Source organism: Sphaerodactylus townsendi, linkage group LG03 (genome assembly GCF_021028975.2).
Source record: "Sphaerodactylus townsendi isolate TG3544 linkage group LG03, MPM_Stown_v2.3, whole genome shotgun sequence".
NCBI lineage: Eukaryota > Metazoa > Chordata > Lepidosauria > Squamata > Sphaerodactylidae > Sphaerodactylus > Sphaerodactylus townsendi.
Genome location: NC_059427.1, coordinates 125,191,382 through 125,205,693, shown reverse-complemented (window position 1 = coordinate 125,205,693; position 14,312 = coordinate 125,191,382). Strand labels below are relative to the sequence as shown.

At 41.0% G+C, this 14,312-nt stretch overlaps 2 protein-coding genes across 6 annotated transcripts; one reads left to right on the top strand and one right to left on the bottom strand.

The window, feature by feature from the left end:
* Window positions 1-4,324: 4,324 nt before the first annotated feature.
* Window positions 4,325-10,359, bottom strand: ALYREF (Aly/REF export factor). Its single transcript, XM_048488079.1, has 6 exons — window positions 10,016-10,359; window positions 9,541-9,672; window positions 6,885-7,032; window positions 6,724-6,787; window positions 6,033-6,183; window positions 4,325-5,140 (listed from the first exon to the last, which is right to left on the bottom strand). Exons 1-6 carry the CDS (start codon window positions 10,241-10,243, stop codon window positions 5,126-5,128), a joined length of 738 nt encoding a protein of 245 aa, XP_048344036.1. The 5' UTR covers window positions 10,244-10,359; the 3' UTR covers window positions 4,325-5,125.
* ANAPC11 (anaphase promoting complex subunit 11) lies at window positions 10,281-13,166 on the top strand. Of its 5 annotated transcripts, none has more exons than XM_048488085.1 (3): window positions 10,281-10,399; window positions 11,935-12,078; window positions 12,173-13,166. In XM_048488085.1, the coding sequence occupies exons 2-3, from the start codon at window positions 11,970-11,972 to the stop codon at window positions 12,316-12,318; spliced, it is 255 nt and encodes an 84-aa protein (XP_048344042.1). In that variant the 5' UTR covers window positions 10,281-10,399; window positions 11,935-11,969; the 3' UTR covers window positions 12,319-13,166. The 5 variants fall into 5 exon arrangements, with proteins under 5 accessions (XP_048344042.1, XP_048344041.1, XP_048344038.1 ...); XM_048488084.1 differs by lacking the exon at window positions 10,281-10,399 and adding an exon at window positions 10,453-10,481; XM_048488081.1 differs by lacking the exon at window positions 10,281-10,399 and adding an exon at window positions 10,454-10,518.
* Window positions 13,167-14,312: the final 1,146 nt, after the last annotated feature.

The window sequence follows — 14,312 nt, the reverse complement described above, 5'->3', positions numbered from 1 at the left end:
CACTTCCGGTGAGCGGACCGTTTCGTTCGTATGCTCTGTGATTCATTTGTATGCTGTATGCTTGCCGTCGGGCTACAAGTTCCGACTGATGGAGCTCTTGCCTATTAACGTTCTTCAAACCGTCCGCTTTTTCACAGCTTGCAAAATGGAGGACCCTGGCTTCCTTGAGTCCATCCATCTCTTTTCCAGTACCGAGGCACTTTCTACTCAGGGGGCGGAGGAAGAGGGAACCGAAACAGGCGGGAGTTGACCATAGACAACACATTCTACGGCTAGAGTATCTCTCGTTGCCTTTTACCCGCCCGGCAGCCATCTTGGAACGGGGATGGCTTTTTTACCCCTGCGATTATAGGGCGGGTCAAGCTTCCTCCGTAAAGGCGGGGAGGTAATGGAGACCTCCGCTTCTAGAACCGTCGCAGAAAGCGGGGCATAATAATAGTTCAGCCCCCCCCCCCCCCGCCGCCAGTCGAGCCTGCTGTAACTGCAGGAGTTAAGTTCATTTATGGGTTAACTATGTAAATTAGGTCTTGGTTCAATACCAAAATGTTCTAAAACTGATGACAGCGATGCCCACTGGGAACAGTGAAATTGCCCATTTATTCTGAGTACCCAAAATAATAAAAGAGCTATCGTAGGCTAACAGATGCCATCAGCCAGAGGAGTACGGTTAGCACCAATACCATAAAATGAATACCTGAAGGCCTATAGATCTATACATATATAGAGTGAAAAGACGGCCTCCAGAGTGGAATGACGTCCCGTGAAATAAGCATTAGTATTCTGCTGCTGGAATGATAGCTCCCCCCAGTAGAATGGGGGGGGGGGGTCCCTGTGACAAGGTAAACTGCTCTTGAAGAGGAATGTTAGTCCCTAGGACCAGTCCCAGGGACTGTTACTCTATTCTGGAATCTGATGTTCCCATCCAAGAGCAGATTTCACTCTCAGGAACTGTCATTACATTCCCTGCAGTTTTTCTGAATTCAAGGACTTTTATTCCACCCTGGGGGCTAACATTCCAGGTGCACAGCAGGTCTCTAAATCTGTTCCACATTTTTTAACACAACTACTTTTAACTTGGGTGCTGTGTGGTTTCCGGGCTGTATGGCCGTGTTCTAGCAGCATTCTCTCCTGACGTTTCGCCTGCATCTGTGGCTGGCACCTTCGACAATACTTTTAACTTGTATTTCAGCACAACCCTTGGAAATCAAGTTGGCAATCTTGTCATTGGTACATCCCTTCAACACAGCCATCTATATTTCTGCACCTTTTCTCCAACCTCAGGATGGCCTTCTTATAGTCCCTCCCATGTAATCCACACAAGTTTGTGATGCTGAAATAAACAGGACACTTTAGAGACTAACAAAATTTTATTGTTGAACCTTTTATGGATATGTGGAATGGTATAATACAGACAGATTAGGAAGCCAAGTGTCAGTATTCAGATGGAAGACTACCAGATACTTTTGATGTAGACAACTGCAAACCACCTTTGCTTACCCACTTGCCTCAAACTCTATAGCAGCTGCAACTTGATGGCACAGTTTTGTGAAGCCCAATTCTTAGTTATGTGAAGTTTCACAACATAGACATTTTATGCATGAAGAGAAGGGTCAAGAGGCCTTGAAATAATGTGAAATTCAAACCTAGTGAATAAAGCCTTAGTTTCAATAAGCTAGTTAAACAAGGGGAAATCCAGATTTTGCTAATGTACAACACACTCATAAGGAGATGGAACAGATTGGGGGGCCGTAGTGTGAAATATGTGAACCAATGTCATTATTTTGTTAATGTCAGATTTGGATCAGTTTCTTTTCCAGACTAAATAGTTTGACCTATATATAGACAGCAGAGAGGCACTGTTAACAGAACAGCCTATATATCCTGGATAATGAGGTGAATGAGTCCAACTTTCATTCAGCTGTTAGTGGATCCTATAACATTGCCTAACTGTACATGAATGCTAAGTTAACCTCTTAATTTGTTGCAGGGTATTTTGATATTTGTCTTCATTAGGTGACCCATTGTTGGTTAGAAGCTTATGTTAGGGGTGTTTTAAACCAAAGGAAGGTTGGCCTCATAAGGATTTTAAGAAATATTATTCGGATGGGGATGCAGATCATTATGGGGGCATTGTACCAATTTGAGCTTGCAGGCAACGACCATGGGTAGTTACTTCTGTGTCTTCTCTTGTAGAATTTTTGGATACAACTGTGGCTCTCCCAATCCATTTCTTCAGCTGGGTAGAGAGATTGACCCAGGGTCACCCAGTGAGATGGCATTCCAGAATTTCAACATGGGATACTTCATCCAACTGTAACGACTCAAGGATTCAGATCAAATAAACTTTGCTGCTCCACTGGTGAGCTGATACTAATGCAGAGATGCAGTATACTTCCTTGCACTGTTCAATGGTGTTTGCTTCCTAATAAATATGCTTTGGAAATCTTGAGCAAAAGTAGCTTATGTGAGGATATACCCATGGCAAATTGCTGTTCCAAAAAGAGGTAAGGAAAAGAACCTCCATTCATCACTTTTAAATCAGCACACAAACGGTAACATTCCATAGTTTGTTCTTGAGACCACTGAACATAGGCGTGGAATTCAGTATTTAGGTTGCTGTCTGATTTCTTGACTAACTGAACTATACAAACTAGGTAATTGCTACAGCCTGTCATATTTGTTCTCTAGACTGTATGACCTCCAATTAATAATATTTTTGTTAACCTAATCAGTTATTTACTACAGCTATACTTGGTGCATTGTTACTTATGGCTGATTTGCAGTTTCTATATTTTACATATTTTGTAAGTTTCCATTGACCATATCCATGTATCTGTTTTCAATTAAGACTACTAAAGATGGAAGAAAGAGCAGTTTAAGGTATATATCCACTCATACATACCAAATGATGCACACAGATATTACCCATTCTTCCTTTGGTGACATGTTAAGTGACAGTTTGCTATATTTTTGATTTCTAGGAAAACATAGAATAGTACCAAGGGGAAGCAATACAGAGCACCCTGCAGAAGCTAGTGCTAAGGTTTTCAAATATACTGATAGCTATTTAAAAAAAAGCTTTTCTATTGGAAGAATATTTCAAAAGCTTACTTACAACACTTACAGATTTCTACACAGTGAATATTTTTTCCTTTAAGACCAAGAATTTAATTTAGTGTTATCCAGGAAGAAAGTGAAGATTCCAATTTTCCCAAACATTCTTTTCCAGCTAGGCTTTTAGTCAAATTCTTGATTTTATTGAACATATTGTTTAGTGTTCTGCTACAGTTAAATTTTTAAAATCCTTCTGGTCTGTTTTAACAGCACTTTCTGTATTAACCACTACAAACTATGGCAGAAGAGAATTTTTAAAATAAGTTTCACAGTTTCCCAGCTGTCAGCAAACATAGCTAATGGACATCTGTGTAGAGCATTAATTTTGGAAACAGACTCCACACTATTAGCAATATGGAATACCTGTCACAAAGAAATAGATCTGAAAACTAATTGAAATAGAGGTATTTTGCCTAATGGGAACAGGTTTTCTTCTGAAAGTTTTAACTGTCACAAAAAGGTTAAGTATTAAATATTATGAGGATAATATCTAATGGCGCACTACCTCTTATTTGGTATGGAATCAGACATAATACTTTACACACCCTGTCACGTCTTCCACATACAAAATCATAATTACAGGGTTTCAGTGGAACAATGCAAGGTTCTCACATAAAAGAAGTCTATCCACTAATTGTCACAATGATATTAATGTTTATAAAAACTGATATGAAAGCAAACAAATTGTCAATATCAAGTTACTGATAGCTGCCATTATCCAGCAAGTATCTTATGTTTGTTTCACTGCTGTATAAAAATTATTACCAGATACATCACCTCATACATTGTGGCCAGGGATGAGCAGAGTACAAGTTTAATAATAATATGCTGGTCATTGTATGGAACAAACTTTGGTATTTTGCTACATCCGCTTTTTTTCAAGGTATTGAAGTTTTCTTATTCTCTCTGCCCCAACCACCATGAAAAACTCGTTTGCGTCTTTGAAATTGAAAGTTTTTTCCCACTGGAAAAATTATTTAATGGACTGGAGTACTAGAATATGGGATATGCTCTTGGATGGGACTGACTGGCACTACTTTTCTAACATCAGCTTTGGATTTATCCCAACACAAGTTAAAAACCGTGGCCATATTACTGTGACGCACATTCCCATCCTCCCCATTACGGAAAAACCTAAAAATAATTTTATTCCAAAGCACAGGAAATTGTGAGAACAGTGTGCACTGTAAAAAAAATGCCATCAAACAGATTTACTTCAAAAAAGGAATTCATTATGGAATTGCAAGTTGAAAGACTAAATCTTTACTTGGCATGTTGGAGTCACTGAATTCACAGCAACTATTGTACAGTAAAAATACTGAAGTGGGACCAGCACTGAACTTTGGGATCAAGTTTTAAATACAAAAATGAATTCAACAAGAAATTAATTCCCTCTCCATAACAGAGGGTGGAGCTATTTTACTGCAGAACCCCAACACCACTTCCCTGCAAAAAGTAGTCACACTGGCTGGCTTTAGCACAGACAAAAAGAGAAGAGTCGGCACAAAGGAGATAGGGGGATGCACAAGTTCACAAGCCCCTACTGGGACACAGTGGAGGAGAGAGACCTGAGAGAGAGCAGAATCCCTCCTCATGGGAAGGGCAACTCAGCACCAACTCTGTTGCTAGGGGGCCTGCAGGCAGATACCTGCTTCCCTAACACATATTGGCTGCAGCCCCAACGCTAGGCTCCAGCTGCAACAGGAAGCAGACATTTACAGCTCTAGACACATTTCTATTTTATTACTGCCAAGGTGAAAAAGCCACCAAGGCCCAACAGGCAACCAGTTAAATTTTTCCCAAAAATAACTCGGTACAAAACAGATCTGTTTCAGAATTTAAAAAAAAAGAAAGAAACCTTTACATGAGTTTAAAACCTATTCCAAAAACTTAAAAGTAAAACAAATCCCATCCTTGATATTAATAGCCGCCATACACCCTTCCCCTCCCCCTGGGGAGCATGGAATGAGATGTCTGCAGTCCTTTCCATGCACAAAACGCGCCAACTGGTTTAACTGGTATCCATCTAGAAGAAAAGAAAAGGAGTTATTTGGTTAACCATTGGCAGTGCAACCTGTTGTCACTACTTAACATCTGTTATACATAGTTCTTTAAAAACATGTGTTTTATAAGGTGGTTTAATACATGCCTGGGGGTATTTCTGTAGCCTACCACAATACCTTCGATATCATTTCACGACTCCCCATTTGATGGTAGTGATCGTCTCCTGAATGTCTGCCATCTCTGCGACCGTCCGGCACGTCGCCGAAGCCAGGGGACATGCCGCCCTTGCCCTGCGTGACCGCTCCTGAGTCAGGGGGGCATGCTCCCTGGCCTGTGCGACGCGCCGGACGTGTTCGGGAAGGGGGGGGAATGGTGCCTTCCAGCCGCTGCGAAGACGCTGCTTCCAAAAAACCTCGCTCAGGGAGCAAAGTTTGGAAGCAGCATCTTCGCGCCGCTTGGGGGTTGCGAGGCTGGCAGCAGCAGCCGCCATGCAAACCCCTCTCCAGGGACGCTGTTTTTAGCATCCCAGGGACGCTCTTTTCCGCCTGTGCGGAAAGGGCCTATGCCACACCGCTAATTAAAAGTTGAGGGTGAAGGGCTTTATATAAACATGGCACGTAGAAAAGTTTCCATTCAATACTACTTCACATTCTGTAGTAAGTCAGGTAAGGGAAGGCAAAAATATATGTCAAAGCTGCATTTTATATTCAGGAACCAGAACCTAAAACAGAATTAATGTAGTAAGCAATTTTAGGCTTCGATCACGAACAAGCTTCTGGGTAAGCATGCTCAGGCTTGCATTGTTAGAAGTCATGCAGATAAACGTAGATATGACAATTTCCTTATATTATAGCAAAGCAATAATTTATTTCAATCTTACGGCAGACTGGAAAAGGCCACCAACTATTACGTACTCTGGCATTATAAGCATCCAACTGTGCATCCAATTCTTCTGCAGAGAGCTGCTGCTTGGAACTCCTGCCAGCACCTCTGCCTCTGCCTCTGTTGCCACGGCTACCTCGTCTGTTGCCACCACGGTTTCTTGTCATACCTCCTCTGTTTACGCTAAAATCAAAAGAAAAAACCCAGTAAGCTACATGACAAGTAACTCCAAAAACCCTCTCTACAAACTAAGCATGACTGTTGAGGTGCAAGGGCCCACACATCTTGTCACTTGGCAAGAACACAGCATCAGGGAGAGTCTCTGCCTTTCTCCAGACCCAAGGGAAAGGTGAGAACTCTGCTGAGTTTGGAGACAATCAGAAACCAGCAATATTTTTATGCAAGGACATCAGATGTTTATTAGATGTGCTCTGAGCACTGCATGTCATTCGACAATATCCAGCCTTTTGGAACACAGAAAAACAATCTAAACGCATCAGTTGCAATCACAATTTTTTAAACAACTGGTCAAAATTTATGAAAATAAATCTGTCAAAATTAAAAATTCAAACTTCAAAAACCCACATGGATACTGGATCAAAGACTTCTCGTCAAGCTTTATATACTCTTAATCAAGGATGCAAGCATGTGATAATTCTTAATAAGAAAAGCTAAAATTAGCCCTTGCGATACAATTGCAGTCATCAAAAATAACTCTCCTACCTCTGTATTGGTCTCCTCTGTGTATCGATTTGTGATGTAACCAGCTGGATGTTCATGGGACGTCCTAGAAAAAATTAAAAGAATTTCTGTCAATAATCATGACTGAGTCAGACCATCTCCCAGCCATGGAGAAAATACCTTGATGAAAAGTATGTACATACCATCCAGGGGGACTCCATTGTACTGTTTCATAGCTTTCAGAGCATCTGCTTTTCTCTCAAAATGTACATCTGCTGTACCTAGACTACGACCAGAACGATCATAGTGCACTGCTGCCTTCTTCAATGTCCCGAATTCCGCAAAAAGCTCCTGAAAAGGGAATAAAGGTACATCATACAGCCTGAATAGTGTTAAGGTCTTACAAAATTAACTAATGCAGTCATACAAGTACATAAGCGGTCTTTTACACTGCAGAATCTAACCTTGTGCCATACTGTTATGGTATGTTACCTATATAGCCCATTTCTCCCTTTAAGTATACAAAACAGCATTTGCCAAATTCTGCCATTTAGAAAACAGAATCCTATTTGTTAGGGGGCTAGATTAAACAAAATGGCAGCAGTCAAATCATCTTTATTTCCTCCTCTGTTGAATTTATAGCCTGGGGTTAAAGTGAAATATGCTCTGTACGTAATGGTCATTGCCTACCATTATATACCCTCCCAAACAAACTACCACCTCTGAATGACAAGTGATGCAACCAAATTAAGGATGGTAGTGAAGTGAAAATATATAACCACAGGCTTTAATCTACAAAAACACAGATATGTATGCTATCACCTTGCGAAGCAATGTATGATGTATCCACCAGGATAAGAACTTTCTATCAAGTTAAATGACTCTTCCTCCTATGGAGGAACTTCGACCTACCTGAGGTAAGGTAGATGGCAGGGATTTTTTTTTACATTGTTAGTATTTAATCATCCTCTCTTCACCAAAATTTGTTTCAGAGCGATGAAGCAACCAATGGACATCTAGTTTTCTCCAGAACTGCCACCCCAAGCAATTCACATACTGAAAAAGTACTTTTAGATCTATAGAGTTTTCAAAGGGATACAAAAATCTCAAGAATACAGACCTACAGTGTGAAATTGCTTTAAGACTCACTTAAAAATTCAGATTACAGCACTACCATGAAAAATGGGGATTAATGAACCTTCATTACATGTTCATGATTCCTTTGCAAGAAAATGCTCAATTAATTCAAGCATTAAATAAAATACAGAGAAATGCTACAGCATTCCTTTCTCCAAAGATGCTATAAAGCAATAATTTTATTGCTATCACACAAGAGAATTAATACTCGGAGAAGAAACAATGCAGAAGAACATAGCACCTCTAATTATGACATCACAAAATGTTTTATTTTACAGCCAGTGGTTTTACAGCCATAGGGGAAAAAAGCAAAGGCATCTTAGCATCTTGAAACCAATTCTAACAGAACTGAATGTTTATTTTTAAATGTTATCAGACTGAGGCAAAAATGAGCCCTTTGGGGGGTAGGGCGGTCTAATAAATCGAATAATAATAACAATAACAATAATATGCAGGGTGGATAAAATCAAAGATTTTATTAAAATTGGATTTTTAAATTTAAAGTGGATTTTAAAAAATAAAATGCTTTATGAGGAAAAATATAAAGATAGTTTTCGGTTTAAGATAACAGTAGTCCAAGGATTATTCATGATGAAATAAGGATCAGTTTGTAATTATGTAGAATGAGGCTGTATATTCATGCAATATTTTATTTTATTAAATGAATTCCATTAGTACATTTATAATGCCATCCTTTTCCAAAGGTTTCTTTATGATTATTTTGGGGGATTTTTCCTTCTAGAAGATATTGTTACAATGTTTGGGTCTGGAGTTCTGAAAACTGAATTTGAGTCTGAAAAGACTCCTCTCCCCACAAAAATGTTACAATATAAATACCTAGACTTGAGAAAAAGACCTGAATGTCATTGTTCCTTTGTGAACGCATGTACGTAGAACTAACCCCCTAAGTACTGAGTTTCAAAAAGTGCAATGAATAGAAAATTAGAATGGAATCGTTCTGCACATAGAGCTAAGTGTGAGGGAGGAGAAGCAAGCAGTAAAAATGAAAGTAGAATATTTTTAACAGAATACTCCAAAAGTCTTGGGATCTTTGTGTGTGTAGGCCGAGATTCTTTATTTTTTTTCTTTGAAGAAGCAACTCTATAAAGGCAGCAGAGCATAAAAGAGATCCAGTTTAGGGATATTTTAATGAACTTCCTCTACCTATAAGTAAGACAGGTATGTGTACAAAATGCAAACAATGCAACAAAGAAATGCAAGGCCTGGTGGCCTGAATTGTTTCACAATAATTTCATAATTATCTATCTGTGTATTTCTAATAGTATAACCACATCAATATTTTGATATAACTGCAAAACTAATCTGAAAAGTAATTATTCTAAAAATGAAGCCTTCATCTGATTGTCAAATGTTAAGATTATACCAACAAATATGAGTCTTTCTGTAGAAAACCATGATGTAAATCAAATCCACCTTGCTTATAAGTTCCCAATTTCATCCCTGCTCTTAAAGCACGTTAATTAAAATAAGAACCATAGTTGTTTTGGAAGAACCTATCAGTCACTAACCACTGCTTTCTCGTAAACTTTCACAAATAAACCGAGAATGCAGACCCTAACTAAATCTATCTATTGCTTTATTATATGATTTGCACTAAGCAAAAAGAGACGCTTTTAGGCACAACAAGGAAAATCCACCACATCAGCTGTAATAGTTGTGAAGTCATGACCACTCCAGTTATAAGCTAAAGTTAACACTTACCTGTATATCTGCATCCGACACACCAAAATCCAAATTAGAGACAAGCAGCTTCCCTCCTGTCTCTACACCAGCGCCAGCACCAAAGCCACATTCAAACAAATCATGTTGCCACTTCTCAGGGAGTTGCTTAGGCTGTAAGCGAAACAACATACTCAGGACGTAGATCCCAACACACGAAACAACTCTTCACCACATCCCACCGTTTCTCGATCCTTCCTCTCCCTTGGCGGGCCGCCCACGAAAGCCGCGGTATTTCAATGCAAAACCAAAGCTCTTAACCTCCCCGCCCCCTCACTCACAATCACACCATTAAAAAAAAAACCTACCCCAAAGATCCGGGCATACCAAAAAGCTTATCCTTTCCCTAAAGCAGTATTTTAAAAGAAAGTGGCGGGAACGAATCCCGCTCCGCTAAAAAAAAGAGCTTAACTTGCCTCCCACTGTAACTGGGCTCCATCTTAGCTCACGAACTTACCCGACTGTAAGGCGCAGGCCTGTTTCTGCCGCCTCCCCGGGTGAGGGCGGCCCTGTTCCGCAGGGGTCCGCCTCCTCCTGCCCGCCCGGCACCACCTCGGCCGGCGCCACCGCGACCAGAGGCGCCTCTTCCCCGGCCTCGACCGCCGCCACCTCGGCCACCTCCGCCACGTTGGCTCCGGTTCAGCTTGATAATATCGTCCAAAGACATATCCATTTTGTCGCCCATGATGGCGGCTCCCTCCGGCTCCAGGGGCCTACGCTTCCGGCCGCGCTACACCGGGTCCGGAACCGGATAGGGTGGAGACGGAATGAGAGCAAAGAGCGCGCACGTGGAAACTTCGATTTATGTGAACGAAAGGCGCGTCCGTCGTCGACACGCGAGGTTTTATGGGAGTTGGGCGCGTGAGGGAGGTTGGGAAAGTAGAGGGGCGGGACTTCCGGGGGGGCGGCGAAACGGAGAGGAGGTAGGAGAGGAAGAAACAGTTGAGTTTCGCCGCAAAGGTTGGGGCAATTGAGCGAGCTGTGAAGAGGGAGGGATGGGAGGCAGAAATGAGAGAGGAGCGTGTTTCTTTTCTGGGACGGGCGATAGGGAGTGATTTTTGTTTTTCTCCTCAGGAAAAGACTATTTAATATCCGTAGTTTCATTAAGATCTCCCCGTTAGTTTATCCGATGTTCCGTTTGTCTGGTTCTCCTCTGCCTCTCAGACAGTCCAAGGCACTCATTTTAGGCATGCCTCGTGTATGCGGGAGAATGGGGTACAAAAATGACTACATGCTGCACATGAGGGATTACTTTTTAGTGCAGTGATCTGTGTTAAAAAAAAGCTCTCTGCATTTAACGAATCAACACAACTTGAAAATGGGGTGCTGTGTGGTTTCCGGGCTGTATGTCCGTGTTCTAGGAGCATTCTCTCCTGACGTTTCACCTGCATCTGTGGCTTGCATCTTCATCTTCTCATCTGATGTGCTAGTTTTCTAGTTGTGTGGAGTGTTTTGTTTTATTAACATTCAGACTGTCATTTGCAGTCCAACTCGAGCTGCCTGGACCAGGTCTGTGGAGGAGCAACAACATAGACATTTTCTGTTTAAACTATAGGAAATGCCATTCTGCCATAGCGTTCCATTTTATCACCTTGTCCTCTGGCATGAGGAAACCAGGTCTTAGCCTTGTCAAGACTTGGTTGCTTTTGCTGAGATTTCCCCTGGCTTCTCTTTTGCCGTCTCTCTTCTGATTTTTCCCTCCTTCTGAAATGTGGACTTTTAACATGTTGTGTTTATTTATATTGTTGTGAAGTTATGCTCCTGCATAAATAATGGAGATCTAAATGTATGCAGCAGCCACTTGTTAGAGACAGTCAGGTGTGCTTTTGTGAGACCCTTGTACAGGGTATCTTTTTGCCCTTCACTAATTTAGGGCTTTACTGCTGCATGACTGCTAGTATCTTGCATGAAACTCTTGGATTACTGTGGTGCTAAAAGTTTTAATACTCTGTGTTTTATGTGTCAAAGAAATTCTGATTTCTGTGCTGGTTGGAATGGTTATTGCTGATCTTAGCCCTTTTTTGACATTCTGCCCAGTGACCAAAGTGGAAATGCTCATCTTAAACTGAATTGGCTGCTTCTACAAATATTTTGTTTCTTCCCTGTTCAGCCTTCCCTGTGAGGATGCTGGAATTAAAGAAACAGTGAAGAACTGTTAGCATACTTGACTGTTTTCCCAAGCCTTCGCACACAGTCTAGTTATTTGTAAATGTTGAGTACTGATTTTAGCATGTTTTACACTATTTAATATCAAAAAAAGTTCTAAGATATTTTAGTGAGCTTTATAGAGAAATGCAACATTCGGCTTTGTTTAAGGATTGGAGGATCTATAGAAATGAACCTACTTTCCATCCAGCTTCTTTCTTATTCTGTCAGATTCCATCTTAAGCTTAGTGTGTGGTCTGGACATAATGAAAGTGAAAATCAAGTGCTGGCATGGAGTTGCTTCTTGGCTCTGGGTTGCCAATGATGAGAATTGTGGAATTTGCCGGATGGCCTTCAATGGCTGCTGCCCAGACTGTGAGTAGTAAGGCCGTGTGCCCACTGATATTCATATTTACATATGTATATGATCTTTTGACAGCTTTCTCCTAATTAAGCTTATATTTTGCAGGTAAGGTGCCCGGAGATGACTGCCCTCTGGTATGGGGTCAGTGTTCCCACTGTTTTCATATGCATTGTATTTTGAAGTGGCTCAACTCCCAGCAACTTCAGCAGCACTGCCCAATGTGCCGGCAGGAATGGAAATTCAAAGAATGATTGTGACAATTTTCTTTCTCTGTTCCCCTTTTGGATTCTATGGATGGCTCACTTGCTAAGGAGTGAATTTCTGCCTGCTCCTGGAACACAATATAGAAGATACCTCCTACCTTTCCAGTGTTGTTGAAAGGAAAACTGAAGGAAGATGGGGAAAGTGGAAGTACTGCTGGCACATTGATAGCTAATGCTGCCAACCATGTGTAATCAGGACTTTGACCCTCTGTGGTTCTGGTTTCTATGCCTTTCTGCAATATTACACACTGTGTGACTTCCAGACTTAACACTGTGTATGATAGTTGGTGGGAAAAGCTAAAGAAGTAGATAAATACCTTTTTCATGTTTTCCAAAACTCAGACATCTCTCGCAATGCCTGAAATACCCTAGGCCATGCCTCATATGCACTAAGAGTTGGGAATCATTTATGTTCCCATTCAGTGCACATTCTCAGCCATTTATGTTCTGGGGAACTGAGGTAACCTTTCCCTTCCATTCTGTATCTCATTTGTGAGTTGTATTCCTGTTATCTCAGTTCCTCTGTTTAGACCTTAAGCCTGTGGGCAACAATCTTGAAACCTACTTTGTTGTTATTGGCAAAGTTCGGGCATTATATGGTTCAGATCTGTGACCTTTCAGTATAAACGTTGTATTAGAGAATATTAGGGGAAAGGGGCAGGAGGGAGGAGTGAATAACTGCAAATTTGTGCCTGCATCTTCTTGCACACTTGGCTAGTAATACAATGTGTTGGTTTCCCAAAAGCAGTAATGCCAGATCTCTCATATTGCCAAGCAGTTGCCCACAGTGTAAATGAGGACACAGGGAGGTTCCAATAAATAAGTGATGTGATTCATCGTTTGTAATGCCCCCTGTGTATTTCACCTACACAGAGCCTCTGCAAAGATTATTGCCAAGAGCACAATATTCTTATCAGTGCCCATATGCTCTTTAGATCCACAGTGAGATAGAAAGGTGTGACCTGTAAAGAAATAGTCCTGTTTAAATTATATCTGTAAGGGTTCTATCCCCATCTCCAATAGCAAAAGGGTTTTTGCCATAGCTTTGCTATGTAGCCTCACAGCCCACAGACCAGCTGTTTTTGATGCTTCATCCTGGCTATTGAGTGCCCAGTCCTTTCTGCCTCCCCCGCCTGCTATGTGTTATTGGAAACCCTTTGAAACACCAAATGAGACGTTCTTAATAAATTATTATTGTCTGTGACCTTTCCAACATACAATAATAATGCTAACAAAGATGACCCTGCAAAGGGGAAGGTTATACAGGTGAATCTAGAAGGACAAGAGTGTTTTCAAAGCCCTGCCCATCACTGAAATATGAAGACAATATTAGTTAAGTAATGCCATTATCCTTAACTTAATTGCCTCCCAAACTTGCGATAGCAGAGGCACAGAAGTGGCAAGACTTTACTTTTACACCTGAAGTTTGCTTTTAGGGTATGAGGGAATAAGACTTGCATGTCCTTGGAGTAGTCTACCTCCATGTATTTTTACATGAGTCACTTTTCTGTATACGCATAATTGAAGGGAAGCAGGTCCAGACTAGTGACTCAGGCAGAGTTACAATGAGTAACATCTCCAACATCCAACAGTGAATTCACATCCAAAACAAAGATTCTACAGAATTACCCTTCCCCAGCTGAGGGCTGGAAAGGCTAGAAAAGACACAGTGGGTGAGTGAATAGGAATCTTTAGATCACAGAATCCTTTATTTATTCTCATGGCACTCAAGTGTACCCTGGCTCACAGTTTGGGAGTTATTATTCTAACTACTTGCAGATTTTAGTACGGTCGCCACGTTAATCTGTTTTAGGAAAACAAAAGTCTTGTATTGGTTAGGAAGCTGTGTTTGTCTGTAGTAGAAGAGTAAAACTGATGTCCAGTAGCACAAGATTTCTAGAGTGTAAGCTTTCAAGAGTCAAAGCTATCATCATCAGATATGACAAAGTGGGCTTTGACTCTCAAAAGCTTACACCCTGGAA

Excerpts from the sequence above, each read along its gene's own strand:
- ALYREF (XM_048488079.1), bottom strand. The coding sequence starts at position 10,243 with ATGGGCGACAAAATGGATATGTCTTTGGACGATATTATCAAGCTGAAC. Across the intron at positions 9,673-10,015 it reads GGCCTGCGCCTTACAGTCGG|CCTAAGCAACTCCCTGAGAA; the intron begins GTAAGTTCGTGA and ends TTTCGCTTACAG. Across the intron at positions 6,788-6,884 it reads CAATGGAGTCCCCCTGGATG|GACGTCCCATGAACATCCAG; the intron begins GTATGTACATAC and ends AATTTTTTCTAG.
- ANAPC11 (XM_048488085.1), top strand. The coding sequence starts at position 11,970 with ATGAAAGTGAAAATCAAGTGCTGGCATGGAGTTGCTTCTTGGCTCTGG. Across the intron at positions 12,079-12,172 it reads CAATGGCTGCTGCCCAGACT|GTAAGGTGCCCGGAGATGAC; the intron begins GTGAGTAGTAAG and ends TATATTTTGCAG.